Raw genomic sequence first — 19830 nt, 5'->3', positions numbered from 1 at the left:
CCCAGGTCACACCGCTAATCCAAGCCCCCATTACTCAGTCTGGGAGCAGTTTGTGAGCAGAACAGCTCATACTGGGATCTGCTGCCGTTCTGCCCCAGCCTCCCAGTCCCACAAACACAGGTTTTAGAGCCTTACTTGGTCTTTGTTGACAAAACCCCAAATTCCAGCTGCAACTTCGCAGGCAAACAGGATCACCAGGCAAGTGAAGAACTGCAAAGACAAATCAAGAGAAGGATCCTTAACATATCTGCAGCAATTAGGTGGGGAGAGCTGTGGAGCAGCCCTTCCACTGACAAATCAGAGCAAGGTGTAATCTGACTTCAAACCATTTTCTCTCTCATACATGCACTGAACCCAAACACATTTTCCTGTAACTCACCACATACCACTCCACGTCCAGATTGTTGAGCAGGGATTAGCAAAACCTTTCCCACAAAGGGACTGGCAGGGATGAAGATGCCCTGTGTAGCACAAGATATATTGCTCCACTTCATGCACCTGCAGGACCATCCAGAAAAGGTTTCTGCTCTGCCACAAATGCTCTGGACTGGAATTGCCAGTGCAGGGTTAAAAGCACATTTCAGCTGCTGAGGAGCTGGGGATGTCAGGGTGTGATTTATGGCCAGCTCTCTGGCATCCACGGCCCTGCAAGGCTACTGCAGTTTTTTGCATAAATACTAACACTGACGTTTTCCCACAGTTCCACCCTGTTTGTGCAATTCCAGCATTCCTCCCTGCCATCCTTCCTTTTTGTTCAGATCCCGGGAACACATTGTGATGGTTGGTCAGTTAGACTGGGAATGGGAAGCTGTAAACTCATACATCAACATCACATGAGAAGGCACAGAGAGGCATGCTCCATGCCTCATCATTTCTTCCTGGGAACAACATCATTTCTTCCTGGGAAAAGCCCCAAAGTGGGAGAAGTTGCCATGAAAGTCAAGAAGCAAAAGAGGTGAACGCAGTCACGGAAACACAAAATTACAGTATAGGGTGGGAAAACAGCCCCTGGCTCCTGAGCAGTCTCTGTTCAAAACACATTCAGGACATCTTCTCCAACAATAGATGAAATAGGAGTTTCCAGCATGATGCCATGACCTGGCTCTCACATGCAAAAGCAAAGGATTATCAGCAAAATGGAAACAAGACTATTAACCTGAAAGCAGGAAAGGACTTCCAACATCCTTGTCCAATTCCTGAACAATCAACTCCTATGTGAACATCTATCTATTCCTAATTTTGTAGGAACATCTTTGAAAGACTAGGTCCCACATCCCCTCCAAAAACTCACACCACCATAAACTGTGGGTGCAATGCCACTGTAAGTCTGGTTAAGCGCTAGGGCTTACTCCTGCAGTGGTTACCCTCCAGTGAAGGACGGTTTGTTTATCCCAGATGTGGAGGTACAACTTCCTGCAGATTCAGCTCTTCTGTAAGCTGGCTGCAGAACACCAGGAGATGCAGCTTGATGCTATGGGAATATAGTGGTGGTCCTGGCCAGGCAGCTGGCTGTGTCCCAGCCCCTTTCCAGGGAGCAGAGCCTTTTCCATACCAAGTGGCTCCCTCCTGTTTTCCTTAGGTCTTGCTGCTCAGCTTCCATGCCACCTTTGGCACAAGATTTTCATAGCATGGAGCTTCCTGGTACTGTCCCTTTTGCAGTAAGCCCAAAGTCACTCCCTCAGCTAGGTGGTGGAAAGGGGAGCACGGCTGCTTCCCTAAAACACCCCAAGGACGCTGCCTGGAAATGTCCTTGGAACACAATGGGAGCCCTGGCCAGCAGAAAGCATTCTCATGGGGCATCTCCAGACTTTTCTTGGCAAGCCAAGGTGTGAGCAAACACAGGCAGTGCACAGCAGCTAGAGCTGCTAATTTCAGCCAGAGCAGCCGGTTTCCCTGTCGGACCTCGGGTACCTTGTACCATCTGCCCTTGTAATCCTCTAACTTCAGGAGGGAGTGAGAGGTAGTTCAGGGTCTGTAATCACTTGAATTAACAAAACAAAGTAAAAATCCAAAGCTGCCAAACTGTGCTCCAACAACTCCTGTCAGATTTGTGTGCAGGCTCCTGTATTCCCAGCAGCCAGGATAATGCCTGCAAACTCCTACTGCAGCTCCCATCCACTATGTTCAGAAGCGCTTTATCAACACTGGGGAAAAGCATCCCCTTATTATTGGGAACCAGCAGCAATCAGAGGTGAAGTCATCTGCAGGAGTGAGGCTAAGCAGCTCCTTTTCCCTCTGTCCCAGCTGAGCTCCCACCCTTGAGTTGCTACACCACCACCAAGAACCCTCCATCCAGCCCAATAAAGCCAAGCACTGGAAAAATAAAATTATGTTTTACCTTTCCAGTTTTATTTTTTATGCATCAAGTTTAAACTGAACCATATGTGAGAACTTGCTTTAAATAAATGGGCCTCCCTTGCTCCCAAGGTAAAGGCTTTTGGTGTGGCTACAGTTTATCCAATTAAGCTCATGCTGTGCCAGGAATCCTGAGCTGCTGCCTCACGTCAAGGACGCCTGTAGCACTTCAGTAATGGATTTTCCAGGATGTACCTAGATGTTCTCACTAAGAAATTATGGAAAATCCTTGCTGTTTCCTTGTCTAAACAGATAAAAATAGTAGATGATTCCTTAAAAGAACTAGAATTTCTACAGGCAGCCTTCAAACAGAGTGAGAGGGACACCAGGCAAGAAAGAGGGTTTAGTGGGTGCTTGGAAAGACAGCCAGACCATGGAGGGATAACTGCAAGGTGAGGGTTCACATATAACAGAGAAAGAGTCTCTCAAGAATCCTGCTGATCACACCCCTTCTGCCCTGCAGCCAGGCATAGAAAGGACATTGCAGTACACCTGCCAGCTCAGCCAGAGCTCCACAGGCTGGGCAGAGATGCCTTCAGCCATGCAGCACTGCCTGACTCCTTGCAGAGGTCACCTAGCTCCCACCTACGTGCTCACACATCCTCCCAGCCCCACTTGTTGGGAAAGCCCCCAGCAAGGGAAGCACAGCCATGTACCATCCAGCAGGGAAATCAGGGTGCCAAGTGACTTCCAAAGTTCTGTGTCTCCTACCGTTCCCAGAAGACACTGAGACTCCTGAATAGCCCCGTAGCATCCCAGGAATCCCACGAACATCATGACAGCTCCGACTGCGATCAGGATGTAGATTCCTGAAAGGCAAAGTGAGAGGCAGACACGTTACTGCACGGCTCTGTCCACCCTCATGCCTGGCTGGACATTCTGGCTCCTGAGGTGGAAAATTATGGGCGTGCAGAATTAAGGCTCAGGAGGTGTGATGGCAGCAGACATAGTGGAACACAACGTACATGAGCTGGGTCTCAAAGTGTTTGAAGCTGCCAACACGGGAGCTTTAATAACTCCATCACCTCCAAAATGAGAGGAAACGCTGAGAGTAGCACTAGGCAGAGGATGCAGGAGGCATGACAAGAGCTCTACAGCATCCTCACAGCTGTAGCATGGAGTTACCCTGGCACAGTGCTTTAAATGTTTAAGCAGAGATGGAAATTATTAGTTAGCATATCTTGTAAAATAAACAGTAAGGCACATGGTTTATTTATATTAAACATCATACAAATATTTATCTGGCTAACATTTAAAAGGCAGATGAACCACAAAACCAAGGGGAAAGTACTGCTTAAGCATCTCACTTAAAATCTGGTGCTTTTTTTTGTTATAGGTTCTTCCACAGAGAATACAACATTTTTTACTTTAACTTATTGAATTTGCACAGGCAACTTGCACCAAAACTAGCTCAAAGCTTGAAATGAGGCATCAGGAGTGGTTCAGAAAACAAAGGAATAGAAGTTTATTCATTCAGGAAACAAGAGCTTATCTCAAGGCTCGAGTCTGCTGCCGTGAGTAATCACCATGGTCTCACCAACCACGAGACTGAGTGATTACTCAGCCAAACACTACCAGCTCAGTTAAATTTGACACAGCTTTTTGCTGGTCTATCTCTTATACTTAGTGCATTTTTGATTAACTAATATTCTCAAGTATTGTGGTTCTACTACTCTCTAAGTGAATCTTATTTCCCATTCAAAAGCAATTTGAGACATGCAAAAATTACAAATCAGGTAAAACTGCAATCACTATTTCTAATGGACAGTGAAAAAAAAATCATAATGAGGATAAAAGAACATGGGGTATCCCAGAGGTAACAGCAATACAGTGAATATTACTACTGGTTGGGAGACACATCCCTTCAATGAAATGTTTTCTTCTGCCACAAGTGAAAATGTTTTATAGTTATTAATCAGACTGTCAGCTCTCCTTTAGGGACAGCCCTAACATATAAACAGAGCACAAGATTAAAACTATTTGTACATGCTTGTGATGTTTAAGGTTTTCCTTATCTCTGTAGCTTTTAAACAATCTTCTGATAATTAAACTGCAAAGTCCAAAGGCCATGAAATAAGAGTAGAGTGAAGTCAAGTAAACCCTTCTCTAAAACACCAGATACACAGTAACAGTCTCCACTTGTTTAGCGTTCCCTTACAGATTCTTCAAGCTTGGGAAAGGCTGGACTTCGGCTCCCGCTTCTTCCCTCTTTGAAACAAAACCCACCAGCTCGCCAAAAGCACAAGCGTCGATGCAAGGGCTGACTTGGCGAGTGGCGGTGACGGAAACGCCGCCCCAGCGGCTCCGGCGCTGGGACTCTCCGGTGTTTCTCAGGAGCACCGCGCTCAATCTATTTTTAGGCACTGCAGGAGGGAGGAAGCCAGCTGCAGGGGAAGTGCCACAATGGAGCATGCTGACCCCGCAGGAAGCCCCTCTTCACAAAACCTGACGGGAGCTGTGGCCGGAGACACCGACATCCTTGCGGCAACAGGGGCCGGAGGTGCGAGCTGCACCTCCTGAGGTGTTCTGAAGGGTTTTCAGCAGAGCCCAGGAGCCATGAAAACCCAACGGGCAGAAAAGCTCCCCAAGTGGGGATGAAAAATCTCCTTAGGTGAAGGTGTGCAAAGAAAGGAAAAACAAGCAAAAGAAACCTCCCAGGAGAGTTCCTTGGAAAGGACAGGCCAGCAGATGAAGTTCTGTAGGCCCACCTGAAGGGGAAGGAAGTGGTTTTGTCCCAGTGGCTGGAGATAGCATGAGGTGGAGCAGCTGGAGCAGCTGGGCAGGGAGACAGCATGGCAAACAGTGTCTGGGCTGTGTGCAGGACAGAGGGGCCCCAAAGGGCTTGGAGGTGGTGGGAAGGCATCAATAAACCCTGCACAATGAAGGCAGTCTGCTGGACACCTGCCAAGCCCCAGAGCGACTGGTGGAGGCTGTCAGACACTGCTTAACTGCTGTCTCATGAAGAACAACATACCAGTAGTGGTGTCCCAAAAACGGTCTGCTTGCTGTCACCAGAAGCTGCTAATGCCCAAGAACCAGCCCTCACCACTCCAGATTGTACCAGTGAAGATGCTAGCTTGGGTTTTCAACCCAAACCACGGCAGATTTTTCTATTTTAAGCGCTGGGCAGTTCAACTGACAAGTCTTCATCACAAGTCAGAAAATCAACTTTCCTCATCCCTGAGTGCAGCAGTTTCTGACTTCTTCTCCCATTAGGACACTAGAGAGAAGTCAGAGCTATGCAAAGGGGCAAGTAATTTCCACATCTGACTAGTCACTATTCATGCTAACCACTCCAGTGTATGGGTAACAAGCAGATGCAGCACATTTGAAGACCAAGCAGCATGATGCTGGGACCCCAACAACCAGGTCACCACAGACAGAAGGTTTTGTTCTAACTTTTTTTCAAAATAAACACTGAAGGCACCTTCTGGACTGAACAAATATTGCCAGGAGATCACAGTCACAAGGCAGCCCAGGTTGAAGGGACCTCAAATGACCACAGGGTCCAACCTTTTGTGAGACTAGGAACCTTAGGAGATACTATGCAGAACTCTGCCCAATTATACCTTGAAAATCTCCAGTGATAGGGACTCTATTGTGTCCCTGGGGAGGTTTTTCCAGTGAATGACTGCTCTCACTATAAAAGATGTTTTTCTGATACTGAGATCATCAGGAAAACACAGGACCCACTGGTGGCCAGGAAAGTTTTGCTCTAAAAACTAGGAAATGAAAGCCCAGTGAGAACCTCAACTGATGGAGGAGACTAAGAGGAAACACAGACATTTGCTATTTCAGAGAAGTTTTCCAGTGACCTCTATACTTGCTTCTTTCTGGGATTTCTGGCAGCTTCAAAAAAACAAAACCAATCCTGACCTGCTGAACTCCCATCCCAAGCAGGCTATGCAGACCTTGGACTGTCAAGTGAGGTCCCAGCTTCCCGCTTCTCTCCCTGCTCTCACTTCACCAGCTCCTCATCAGAGCCAGCACCGCTACCAAGTGAGGAAACAACAAAAAGGAAAGGAGGGGAGGGAAGAAGATGTGCACCACGTGCAGCTTCCTGACTGGAGCCCAGCGGATGCGACCGGGTGCGGTGGGAGCAGCAGGAATGCGCAGCCAGGCGGGGGAGAGGGCAGCCATGACTGGCCTGAGCTCGACAAACCACAAAAAAACCCTGGAAGGTTTTTGGAATAAAGGCCAGCTTCATTCCCAGGCACAAACAAGCGGCTGTTATGGAGTCGCCTTTTGTTACCGAGGGCCAGAACACGACAGCCTCTCCCAGGAGGCAGCAGAGCAGGACTCTGCACTGGAGTTTATTTAAAAACAAGCACAAAATATTTACTGCAAAAATAGCATGTGCAATGAGGAACGCCAGCGGTGTTTCGCCACAGAAATGCCATGCTGAAGGCTGAGAAAGCAAAGGAAGGCAATCCAACTGCCCAACCACATGCTTTGAACGGTGTTTGCTTTCCCACACCCATCCTTCCCCTCAAGGAATGGGGCTGGTAGGGGATTCTCCACTTTCACACTGGGTGCCAGGCAGCTGGGGGACTATTTCACAGCAATCACGGTGCAGACTGGAACGACCAAGCCCTTTTCCCAGAAAGCAGCCTGACACATCTTAGCTTTCATTCCTGGCACACAGGGACGATGACGCCTACTGTGGTTTTGGGCTTCGTCTCTGTGAGCAAGGCACCTGTCATCCCATCCTGGAATGGCAAATTATCCTCCTCAAAGTCAGAGGAGACTCCTCACAAGTCTGTCCCTCCTCTGTGTAAGCATCAGAGACTGGTTAACCCCTAAATCCTCTTCTGGGTGAGGAACTCTTGACTAAAATGGTTATTTGCTCCATCAGGACTCCACCCGAACTGGCACAATTTGGCATGAGCAAAGCTCCATCTGCTTTTCACATGCCACTTCCTAGCTCATTTTTATTGCAGTTTTCTCTGGGGTTTTACAACAAGCAGCACTGTTTGCTGTAAACAAAAAGTAAAATGAGAGAGATATAAACTGCAATCTGCAGTGCCTACAGCCATGCTGCCCCCTCACTCAGCAGCAGTACATAAGAGAACAGCTGGAGCTGCAGCCACAGGTACAGTGAGCAAATCATGTACAGGTGTTCATGGTACCAAGGCACCTCCACATCCTTAAGCAGCACTGCACTGTGATTTCTAACCCTATGGCACGGTTCTCTGATAAGGCAGCAGCAAGAAAGATTGCTACAACTGCCACACATAACCAGCTAGACACCAAAGCAAGCTGTGAGCCTCAGGACCTGTATCTGGGAGCTGGAGAAGTCAGAGGAGTGGTGTCAACACTGCCTGGAGTTCTCCATCTCCTTTTGAGATGGAGCCTTCAAGCAGAAAGCTTTAGGAGAGAGACCAACCACTCTCAGCTTCACCTCCTCATCTGAATTCAAAGCAGGAGCAGAGGAACCATGATATGATCTCCCTCAAGAGCATCACGATCTGGACATGATGATCAGAAAAAGCAGCAGCAGTGGGCCACACACCATCCCTCTTTCCCAATACAACCAGGGCACATGCTGCTTTAGGCTGCGGGGATCTTGTAAAGCTTTAGGAAAGCCCACAAACATCAGAGATGGGAAACTGATAGTTATTGAGCACTTCTCTTGGTTTGATGCTAGCTAGGAAAGAGGAAAAAAAGCAGCCAAGAGGCCAGCTTAGCTCCCAGCTCAAGCAGATGATGCCTCCATGGAGGGCCCTTTACCTGGAAGCCAGGTAGGAAGCAGGATGCTCAGTTCTGGGATCAGGGAAGGGAGCAAAAAAGGCAGTATTCAGTGTCAGTACTTGCTTTGGCATTAAGGCAGCATAGCTAGTGCCTGCAGGGTTGTAAAACTCATGTCCTGTCCCTGCTGAGAAATAAAGAAAACAGGAAGAAATAAATGGTCTTTTAAAAAGGACACGATGAAAAAACAAATAAAAGAAGGAGCAAGCACTGGAGTGTCCCTCAAAAACAAGCAGGGAGCAGGCCAGCCCTGGCTAGCTCTCCTCCCATGCCCCACCATGGCCATCAGAGATGCTGTGCAGCTCCAGGCATGGGCATTCCTGGACACCACCCAACTTCTCCCCTCATTTCAATCCTCTCCCAGCATCCTTAACTCATTAGGCTAAATGGAAGCCAGCCACTGCCTTCAGGTCACCATGGCAGTATTTCCAAAAGACAAAAAAGAAATCAAATAAGAAATCCCTGCCCAGCATGACACCATGCTTCCTGGGAAGGCCAGGCAGCTCTCCAAGCTGTGCCTGCCCTCCCCATGGGATGGGCTTTAAAAAGGGGCTGAGAACAGACTAAAGAGAGATATTTATTCTCCCAACAGGCTCCCATCGGGAGACTCTGCACGTCCAGAAGTTTTGCAAGCCTCTAAGGAGGGAGGCTTCAGTGCCACCCTGCTGTTGCTCCTGGCCTGGAGATGCTGAACTTCACTGGGCTTATCACCACTGCTGCTGCAGGGAAGGGTGGAACCATTAGACAATGGCAGGGAGACTCCCTCTTACCCCACACCACCCATTGTGGAAGAACACCCTTCCCAGCAGCCAAAGAAATGACCACGATGTTCTTCCTGGCAACTCGGGGGCAAGATACAGGCACAGTGGAAAGTCCCTCCAGGGCAGGGTTGGGGCAGGAAAAAGATGGCTGTGTGAGCCAGCCAGCAAAGCAGGTCTCCCAGACATTTTTGTCCAGTTGCCTGGTGGAATTGGCCCAGCAGAGCTGGCAGTGCTTTCTTCTAAGTGGGGTGAGAGAGAGGGGGGCTAGAAAAAGAGAGGATTTGCTGGAAGATGACAAGTGGGAAGCCCCTCCATTCCTCTCCACCCCGTTTCCCAAGGAAAACATTGCTGCTCTGTAGCTGCTAATGACTTCCAGATGGAGCAACAGGGTCACAAAGCATGGAGAGCCCTCACGGGGAGATGAAAGCCTGGACATACTGCCCTTATCTGCAAGAGCAAGGCAAGAAGAAGCCAGGACCACCCCTCTGTCAGAAACACAAAGGGGTGGTGGGGAAAGCCCCAAAGAACGTCCTCGTGTGCACACACTTGTACCCAAATCCACTCCACACAGATGCCACAGTCGGGTTTCTTCTCCTTTGCCGACCCAGGAAACACTGGAAGGAAACTCAAGTTTTGCAAATTCAGCACACCTGCAAAAGCTGTGAGGAAGTCCATGGCCCGTCTCCATGGGAGATGGACAACGGTGGCACAGCACAGGTGAGCCAGGCTGGAATATGCTGGCCCATCCTCTGCTGCCCCAGCCTAGAGCACTTCTAGGCATTTCTCTGTGCCCTGGGATCTCACCCACCAAAAAAGCACAAATCCCACTGGAGGATTCCTTGTAGGTTTTGCATGCTTTGAACACAGTGCAGGTTTTCTAAGGAAAACTGTCCAAGCTACAGGTTTAAACAGCTCTGAAGAGCAAGGAGCCATGTCTGGCACAGGTCCAGGGCAGCAAAGCCAATGGAAAGGGACAAAGGAAAAGAATAACTACATTAGTTGTAGTTGGACAGATCTGAACCCAAAATAACCTGATGGTCCAAAGTATTTTTAAAGACATAACCAGTTTTAGTCTGGAGAATAAATGAAGCACAGGGGTCGGTCACGATCAAGGTAGAATGAATTACAATTAAATGGAAATGCAATGAAATAACATGTTGCTTTCTTAATAGAAACTGAATTCTGTGATAAGAATACAAAAAAACCCAACCCTATACTGTCAGATACATGGTTTAAGCCAGAGAGGAAAGTATAATGAAAGTGTTTTGCCTTAAAACTACTATTTTAAAAATAATTCCAGTATTATAGAAGGAGTTGATCTGACAGTGATTAGAGGAAAATCTAGAACAAGTAAAACTCAGCTTTTGGTTTTTTTCCCTTTAAGGGACTAAATAAATTGTTCTTAACTGCAAGTTTATTTCCAAGACAGAAAAATGCATGTACTTCTATTTTTTAAAATCTACATATATTATTTTTTTAAATAATCCATTTTGCTCAGTGTGGTTCAAGGCCAAATGCAAACCTTGGTTTCCACTGCCAAGCACGCAAGCCTGACCACAGCTCATGTGTCTGGTGGAAAATCCCCAACACAGGGGGCCTTGACAAAGTAGAGCACAATGGGTGAGAGAAGAAACCAGTCCTGAACCAGCTGTGTGCATCCACAGGAATCCCTGCAGTGCCTCATGCCAAGACTGAAGGTGGTTTTTGACTGGTGTTTATTACAGAACCTACAGACCAGGCTGCTCTCTAGCCTTTCACAACAAGTCTAGCAAAAGATGTGCTGTTGGTTCTAACCCCACGTGTGGAAGTTGGCACCATCTCTAGAAGATGCCTAACATTTCCAGAGGGATGGGGACAAGGATGAGAGTGGGAACAGAAAGGAAGACCTTCTCATGGCTCATGGTGGGTCCACAGCCATTGTAGCACTGCTGACCTCTAGAACCTTTGCAATACACTGGAGCTCTGCTGAGCCCCCTCTGCAGTGAAATCCTCCCAGAAATCACTCCTTTTCATCCAAGGCAGTCCTGACAAGGCTAATTAAGCTAAATTAGCTTAAAAGGCTAATTGAGTTAGGATAGAAGGGATAGCTCCTCCACAACCACTTAAACAACACAAGTCTGTCTGGGTGATAGGCTGGCATGCTCTGCACTGCTGGTCACATCTGGGACTCATGGCAAGAGTGGCCAAGGCATCCTCGTGTGCTGTAAGGACAATGGGCAAACCTGGGGAAAGCTCAGAGAGATGTCCCCATCCCTACCCTATGCACTGCCACTTAGCAGTCCCTCCTCTCTGCAAGGGTCAGATTTCCCTGAATCCAGCAAAATCTCATGACAGGACTTCCAAAATCCTGAAGACACCCATGAAAGCTTGCAAACAGCTGCAGTTCAACTCAGATATGTACTCATTTGTAAGGAAGACTTCAAAGCCTCCCTGTGCTTTCTGGCCCATTTATTCTAGACCAGTCTGCATGAAAAGCAGCTTGAACTTGTTTCCAGGGCAGAAATCATTATCCCGGATTGTATTTGTTCTGAGGAGGGTAGTGAAGACAGTCTGATTCACCTCTTAAGGAAGTCTGTGTTCCCATTAGCAGATGTCCCTTCCATGCCTCAGCAGCATTCACAGACACTTGCACCACCTTAGCCCCAAGCCATTGCTGCTCTCAGCTGTACCCCCACCTGCCTCCCCCAGGCTTTGCTGCCTGACTGGCTTGGGAGGTGGATAAACATTACCTAGGGAACTTCTCCACCAAAAAAAACCCTCTTGCCTTTCTGTTAGGACAGTGGCACCCACTAGGATGACAGGGAGAGGCAGCGGTGGCAGCAGCCTCGGTGGCCAAGTTTACCCCACCACTGTATGCTCGTCCAAAACCTCACACTCCTCCTCTGTGCTACCATGCTCCAGGGAGGAGACACTGCCCAGCAGAGGATTTACTAATAAAGCACACAAAACCTAGACAGAGGCAAAGCAAGCTCCTTCCTCACCCCAAAAACTACGTGGAAAACCACACCCCAGCTCAGGAGGCTTTTGCACTCTTCATTGTGGCTGGCCCTGCTCCCAGGGCCGAGCTAATTAGAGCCACAGGTCGTGTTGCCCTGTCACTTGCTGTGAGCAGCTGGAGGCACATTTCCTATTTTGGATCTGGCAGGAGAGAGCGAAGCGGAGACCATGCGGCTGCTGTGCTCCGCTCCTTGCTGGGCAGCTGCAGGGAAAGCACAAAAGGGCAGCTGCAGGGACCAGCACCCAGTGATGCATGCTCCCAGCACACAGGCAGCCCAGCAAGGGGCAATTGTGAAATCCTGGGGTGTGGATTTAAGGCAAACAAGAGCTGAGGTTTTTGTTCCTGCCCTCCTCAAAGCATTTCATCCGCAACAGCCATCTCCAGGCATCACATAACCAAATCTTTGACGGATGGGGAACCCAGCTTTTTCCTCCCACTGTCATCCCACCAAGAAAGGGCAAAAGTAGTAAGTCCAGGGTCACTTGCTTTTTCATGATCCCCAGGTGCTCCTAAAAGCAGTGACATCACAGCACTAATTTACTGGGGAAAGATCAGAACTGTTCCAATTTGTACTATCTAAGGAGAGAGACCAGCTCAGCCTTCTACGGGCTCTCATAACACCCTGAATCAGAGTTTTGTTATTTGTTTGGGTTTTTTTCAATGGTACTTTATGTACAGGAGCAGTAAATATCTGAGCAGTGGTTAGCCAGTTGTTAGCAACTTATCGATGCCTCTAGCTGATCCTGAAGGATGTTTTCGGCCTTGTGACCAACATCTTCCCAGCCTCCAGACAAAGCATTCCAGACAGCGTTACCCAAGAGCAAGAAGGATTTTGATTTCTGAACTTCAAATAAAGCAAATAAATGCCTATCAGACCATAAGCCAAGCTCAGATGAAGAACAAGTATTTTCCTTTATAGTTGTGAAAGAATGGAACTAAGGTGCTCCAGCTATCCCCATCCCTGGTACTGCTTGGTCTTCACAGTGCTGAAGCAGTTCAAGCATTTGCTGGAGCATTGGAACCAGAGCCAAAATGGAAGTGTCAAAAGCCAAGACTGCAACAAGTGGTTAGGGGATCAGATGGTTTGCACGCCGTGCTGAGGTAAAGCCCACGAACAAGGGGCTGTTTAATAACCTCCCAGGCCAGCCCACAAGACAATTTGTGCAGGCAGTGCCAAAGTGCTGGGGAGGGGCAGTGGTGCTTGTGGGAAACCCCAGCCCGCAGGAGCCCCTTCCCTGGGGCTGGAAAGGCCAGCAGGGGAACAGTTGCATGTGCCCTGGGGACTGCAGGGGTGGCTGCTCTGATGTTCTGGTCCGGGAGCTGAGGGCAAGGACTGCTCTTCTCCTGCTCCTCCTGCAGCCTCAAGTATCATGTCTGGTACTCTGCAGCTTTGCTGCTACCTGCAGCTTCTTTCTCCCACTTCCCTGTTGCCCTCAAAACCATTATTTTTCCTCTCCCATAACACACAGACACCCTGGAAAAACAGCCTTTAACAAAGAACTCCAGCTTTGGGGTAGGGAAAAGGACACACAAAGAAACCAGGAGACTCCAAATCCCTGCTTTCCTCCTTCCCCTTCTCAGTCAGTACACACCCTATGATGGAAGTTTTCCTCCTCTGACAGTGTTTATTGCTTCCCCCTGTCCTGCAGTGCCGCAGCAAAGCCTGGCTGGCCTTTAAAAGCCTCCTGACAAATCCCGGGACCAGCAACCTGTGCCAGACACCAAAAAGTGGTTTGCAAAGGGAAACAAAAAAAAAAAAAACAGAGCTCTGGAGGCCAAGCCCAAAGAGGTTCCCGTTCCCAAAAGCAGGAACATTGTGTGCATGTGTATACTGCAAGCCAGAGAAGAAAAAAAAAGGGCGTATCAGTTGTGAGAGAGGAAAAATTGGGGGGGGGGGGGGGGGGGAACAGGGGTGGGGGGGAAGCAAAAAGAAATCCCAGTCTTCAGACTCCAGAGGTCTGGCTGGGAAAGGCAGCAACTGAAAGAAATGCTCTGCTGTTATTACTGCATGGAAATTACAGCTGCCAGAAGGAATCCAGGCCAATCTGTTGCTGAATATAACTTTAAAAAGACAGCCAGCCTCAAATCATGGGCTGCTCATGAGTGTTGGAAAGTCAGTGTGGTAGTGGGACCCACAGTCCCAATGCCTTCCAAACAGCAAAGGCTGAGGATAAAGACAAAATAAGGGTGGAAGAGTGAAAAATGCTCAATAGGCAGGCGGGAGGGACTCTGCCCCATGCCCAGGTCCCCCAGGTTTGGGGAGAAAGTGTTCACTAGGGAGGTATCAGATGTTAGCCCCCACAAAAGAAGGAGAGGTTTGGACTGGTTCCTGGAAAGGAGAGAGTTTAATTTCTTGTGAGCTCCCTTTTCTGTTTCTAAAGATGAGATCTACAAAGGGAAAATGCTGCAAATGGAGTTCTGGATGTGAGGAAGGAGAAGAGAGACAGGAAGAGAGAAAAACCCACAGCTATTTACAGCAGGAGCATCTTCTGTAACCAGGGACAGCCAGGGTGAGGGCTCAGGCATGCTGTTCCATGGACAAGAAGGGAAATGCAAAGGAAAACCCTTTCCAGAAAGTAATTTTAGCTACAGGTGAGAACAGGGCATCGGATCAGACAACGTTCCCAGCTCCGTCAGCTTGTGCTCCAAGCCAGCTCCCGACTGGCAGCCAGCCCCTCCTGCAAGCCTCTCCCCTTCGTCTGTGAGGGATCATTGCAGAACAGGGGAAAAACAGAGGGCTTCAGCTTCCAGCACGCTGTCAAATTGACAAAAATCATGCTAAGCTTAACCATAGTGCACAGAGGCCTCACCTGCCCCTCCTGGAGAACATGAGTCACACGCTCACCAAGCTTCGCTTCCTACTGCCAGCCACTCTGCTGGCTACTTTTACGCCCCTTTGGACAGGAAACAAGACAGGCTTCCAAGAAGTCCCCCCTCTTCCCAAACGTGCTCTGGAGAAAACCCACAACACCGCAACACGTCTTCTTGCATTTTTAGCTGATGTGGATTTGGACTCTGAGCTTGGGCCACAGCCAACATTTATCAAAGGCTTTGGCTGGCACAGCAGGGGATATTTTGGAGAGTACAAGGGCAGCAGGAGGTATTTTTATTGTGACCTCCTTGTTGCTCACCTGGAGCTTTCTGCCCTACTTTAGGGTACACTGCAGCATCCCCTGGGGCACACACCCATGCAGCAACACCAGCACCCCCACAGCTACTCACCAACGTAGAAGGTGTTGGGGGCCTGCTTGTCCCCCAGCTGCAGGTACAGGATATTCGTTGTCTGCGAGTCATGGCGGAGCCACAGGGCCACTCCCAGGATGATGCCTCCGGCCAGCTGGGGAGGAAACGGAGGGAAGCAAGGGTTACCCACTGCTCCAGCCACATCGGACCCGACTGGCAGCTTTCAGCCAGGAGCAGAAGACTTGCTTTTCATCTTCCTACAAATGTACAAGGACATCCTTCCCAATCACCCTGCAACAAACATGCTTTGTGCCCCATAGATCATGAGCCGTATGATCTTCCTTGCTTTATGAGAAGACCCCTTCATTCTGGGGATGTGCAAAGCCCTTTCCAGTTCTTGCAGGAGGTTTCTTTCCCAAGAGGTATTTTATTATGCTTTATTATTATTTTCAATGGAAGCAAGCAGGAGCAGATGTGCCACTAAGGTTTTTAGGAGAACTTTTCAACAGAAGTTATGATCAGCCCCAGCTGATAACTGGGCTGTTATCATCCCATTTCATTTCTCTGTGAGGTATAAACAGAAAGTGGGGGAGCTGCCATTTTTCCCCTCTGCCCCCAAGTCTCGCAAGCACACTACTTCCCATCCAGGGTCAGGCTTCCAGTCGAACACACCTAGCGTTCCTCAGGCACACAGAGCTTTCCCTAAAGTCCTAATAGTGGAATTGAAGTGGAGCAAGGCCTGAGGTCAGGCCAAAGCACCATCACACCATTTTTGGGGGCCTCCAAAGGCTGATGCCTTGCCCGTGCTGTGAAACAGCAGAAGAGCAACGCACCCACACCCCCGTGTGCACAGCAACACGCAGGACTGACCAGGGCAAGGACAAAAACACGCTCCAGATGTGGGAGGAGACGTTCGGCACATGGGACATCAACTCAGCCACTGGGATATTTACGTGCAAACAATGGCAAGTTTTATGACAGACTTCCTCACTGTTTTCTCTTTCAGGGAGGGGCTGGGAAAGGCAGTGGAAGGTGGGAGTGGATATGGGGCACTACAGCAGCGAAGGTGTCACTGAGAGGAACTCAAGGTAGAGCTTTTCCAGCAGGACTCCCTGTGTCCTCTGTGACATCCCCCTTCCATTTAAAAGTATAAGGGAAGAAGGGAAGAAATACAAACATCTGGAAAAAACCCAAACCCTTAAGAATTCCAATATCACTGCTGTGAAATGCTGAAATCACTGGTTCAAATGTCAGTTTAATTTTGAGTGTCCTAAACCCTTGAAGCCATTCATCTTTAAAAAGGGAAGAAAACTACCAAAGAGTATAGAACTGGAAACATGGTACTTCTAAAAGAGTCTGAATCAGGTCAGCTACAGGCATGATAGGCACCATGAAAGTCACATTAAAAAAAAAAAAGGAAAAAAGCAGGGCTTTTTCAGGAAAGGTGCAAAGTCTCCAGTTGTGCAAGCACAACAAGGAATACAGGGGGACTGGGACCTGCAAGACAGGCTGTCCATGGGAGCCTGGTTTTCCCCTTTGGGAGCTCAGCTGGTGGTTTCCTCCTTGCTCATTTCTACAAATCCTTGCCACAAGATTTTTCCAGGAATGCTACTGAAGCTGGAGCAAACGCATACCATTTCCAAACTCAAAAGGCAAACTGCTCTCAGGGCTTTTCCACTATCAGAGGGAGAAAATCCCCACCAGCTCCTGGAGAGGAAGGGAAATCTTTACTTTTCCCCAGTCTGCCAAAGTAATCAGCTTTTAACACTTCTCCCACAACAACCAGTGCAACCTCCCTGCTGGCACAGTCCTCATCCCTCCTGCGCTGAGGCCAGCCTGAGGTTCTCCAAACACTGGCTATGGAGAAAAGTCACGAAAGCCAGTCTGTGCTCAAGTCCAGCTCCAAATAAGGCAGGTTGCGGCTTCGCACAAAGTTACCCAAATCCTGCCTGGCGTGGCTCGTTCATTGTCTGAGGGCATAACAAAGTTTGTGTTTTCACTCTCAGAGGAAAGAATATGCCCCCTAATTAATCCATGACACTCAAAGTAAAGCCCTCTTGGTAGCTGCTAGGAGAGAAGACATCCCAAGGAAGGTTTGGATTTCTGTGCTGGCTGGAAGAGGTAAAGAAAAAAGGCTGCAGCCTTTTTGGTTTTGTTTTTTTTCCCTGCAAGGACACATTGCTCTGCCCTAACATGCTGCCCTCCACACTCAGCAGTGCCACCCCAGCACGCCCTGACACCCATGGAGAGGCTGGGGTGACACCCGCAGCTCCTTTCCAACCAGATTTGCTTTATTCTAAGGCCTGACAGAACCAAAAGCAGGCCTCAAAAAGTGGTCCTCAAGATATTTTTTAATCATTGGGGAATACCAGCTGGAGGAATGGAGCCTCTTCTAATGCATCAAACCCAGCCCAGCAGTGAGGTTTGCCTAAGAGAGCTGAACCAACTCCAGATGTTCCCAGTTTCATCCTGAACGCACCCCGGGAACATCACACATCTGTCCCGCACTGCCTGACTCCATTTGTGTTTTTAACAGAGCATGGAAGACCTCTGAATGGAAGCTTTAATCCAATAGCAGCTGTATTTCTTAAGAGAAAATGACATTCACTTACTAATGAAAACAGCGTTAGGGCTATGATGAGTAACTTTTTCCATGAAAACCATACATCCTCCCACCACCAAGAAGCCCAAAACGGAATTAAGGCTCTTTCTTCCCAAAGCAAAGAAAACAAGAGGGAGAAAACACTGTCAGCTTGCCACGGAAACTCTGCCTTCTGCTGTACCTTGCTTGGGATAATCTCATTTTTAATAGAACAACTTGTACCAGATAAAAGCTTGATATTTTCTCCCCCTTCCATCCGACAACTGCTGTTTGCCAACATGAGAAGAGCTCCAATCACTGACGGTAGCGGCACGCTCATCTCTAGGCTGCACATCCTCATACATATCACTGTTTTTTTCTGCTATGGATATCTGTAATCTCACACAGGTTATCCCACTGATCTTTGTGTTCCCAGCTTATCAGACAGCAGTGTTGCAGAGGCTGGGGCCATCACCTGTCATGATATGGTCTGACTGCCCCGCACAGCTCTCCATATAAATTTTTGAGGACTGCAATAATCTAAAAGCTGCAACTTCAACAAAGAGAGCAGTGTGTTGGACTTTGACCTGCTTTCCAAAAGCTGACCTCCCCAGCCTGCTATTCTGCTGCCAGCACCATGGCACTCATGGGAGGCACATCAGTGGTACTCCCGAGGATTGGGCTGGCCCCAGAGCTCACGCCCTGAGCAGCTTCCTGGCACAGCAGAGGTGGTGTTGCAGGCGCTGACGTTTCCTCTTTACTGCTATTTTCCAGCTTCCAGAGATTTATTGCTTCTTCCACAGACAGCTAGACTTTTCCAGCTGGATCCTGCCTGCCCAAGGCTTTCTTCTTCAGGAATGCTGTTCCTGGTTGACACAGTGGGGGAAAGTCCCCATCGAATGCTGCCGAGGGGCAGGAAAAGGCAGACCCTGTGTCCCCAAGAGGTGATGGGATGGTAGCCCATGTGAGGAGATATCACCAGATGAGCACCATGATGAAAGCAAGTGTGCAGCCCTGGTTTGCTGCCCAATCCACTGTGCACAAAGGGAGGCTCCTTCCTGGACTGAGCCTCACCAATGGACACGCTGTTCACCCTAAAATTTCCAGATCCAGCCGTGGAGCAAGGGAATAAGCCCGTTTTTCACAGCTTAGTCATTCCTCGCTACAAGAAATTCTTACAAATTAGGGGTGCAAGGAATAACTCCATTCCCCTTTTAAAGTGGTGTACCCCACTTCTGAGTTGCCCCCAGCTTAACCTGTTGCTCCCTAAAACTCACATATGCCAGGATGTGCATCACCTCCCCAGTCCCTTCCGCTGCCCCCAGCCTTTTTCCTCCTGCTCCCTTCCCTCCACCCTTCTCTGAAACAGATTTCCTGGAAAGGAGGAGGAGAAGAAAGAAGTTCTGGCTATAGGGCAGCTTGCCGGGCATGCCAAAGCAAAGCAGACAGACATCCTGTGGCTCCGGTCAGCAAAGGAGGGAAGTGGAGGTGCCAGCAGTTTCACGATGCTGTATTTTAGCAGGGCCACTTCCCACAGCCATGGCTGGCCCTGCCTTCAGGTCCTACTTCCCAACCTGTGAGAGCCCAAGGGCTGGGAGAGGCTCTCGCCTTGCTGGAAAAATGCTGCCGGCAGAACTCGCGCCACGATGCCTGGGAAATACCACAGTTACTAACAAGAGCAGGATGCTGCCAAGAAAGCTTAATGAATTTTAGCTGGTTTATGATTAAGGCAGACGACTGGAGATTTTTAACAGCTTCTCATGCCGCAGAGGTTTGCAATTTCCCTTACAAAACCTGGAAGCAGAGCCCTTCGTGAAGGCAGCACCCAGACCCCACCCGAGAAGCCCAGCCAGGGCTCCCCATGGCTCCTGTCCAACAAAACCTGCAAAGCAGCCGAGATGGAGTAACAAGGAATGCCCCTACTTCCAGGTGTGGGGAATCAGGATGCAGAAAAGCAAAGTGGCTTGCTAAGGTTGAAATATCTTCCCATGCAAGAAGCCCCTCATATGGCGAGGGACAAACTGCTAATTTGGGGTTGAATGCTTTGCTCCCAGGTAATTTGTGAGTCTCTAGGTGAAGAAGCATGAGTAGAGAAAAAGCAAGGAGATAAGAGACTCATAACCTGATGGCAACTACCTTTGGAAGGGCAGTACAAGCCCTTGCAAGATCCGTGCTAGCACATTACAGGTTCTGCACTACCAGCC

The 19830-nt window shown here is 48.8% G+C and overlaps 2 protein-coding genes across 2 annotated transcripts in view; both read right to left on the bottom strand.

The window, feature by feature from the left end:
- The window catches only part of TSSC4 (tumor suppressing subtransferable candidate 4), a 175152-nt gene that overhangs the window by 18599 nt on the left and 136723 nt on the right, over nucleotides 1-19830 (bottom strand). The gene's annotated exons all lie outside the window — the stretch shown is intronic.
- Nucleotides 1-19830, bottom strand: part of CD81 (CD81 molecule) — a 30144-nt gene that overhangs the window by 4685 nt on the left and 5629 nt on the right. The window contains exons 2-4 of the mRNA XM_068193955.1: nucleotides 15085-15199; nucleotides 3067-3164; nucleotides 136-210 (exon numbers count right to left, since the gene is read on the bottom strand). Of these exons, the coding sequence (XP_068050056.1) occupies nucleotides 136-210; nucleotides 3067-3164; nucleotides 15085-15199 (288 nt within the window). The remainder of the gene's footprint in view (nucleotides 1-135; nucleotides 211-3066; nucleotides 3165-15084; nucleotides 15200-19830) is intronic.

Source organism: Anomalospiza imberbis, chromosome 6 (assembly GCF_031753505.1).
Source record: "Anomalospiza imberbis isolate Cuckoo-Finch-1a 21T00152 chromosome 6, ASM3175350v1, whole genome shotgun sequence".
NCBI lineage: Eukaryota > Metazoa > Chordata > Aves > Passeriformes > Viduidae > Anomalospiza > Anomalospiza imberbis.
Note: the sequence above shows the minus strand (reverse complement) of the source record. Positions and strands in the feature narration are given on the sequence as shown.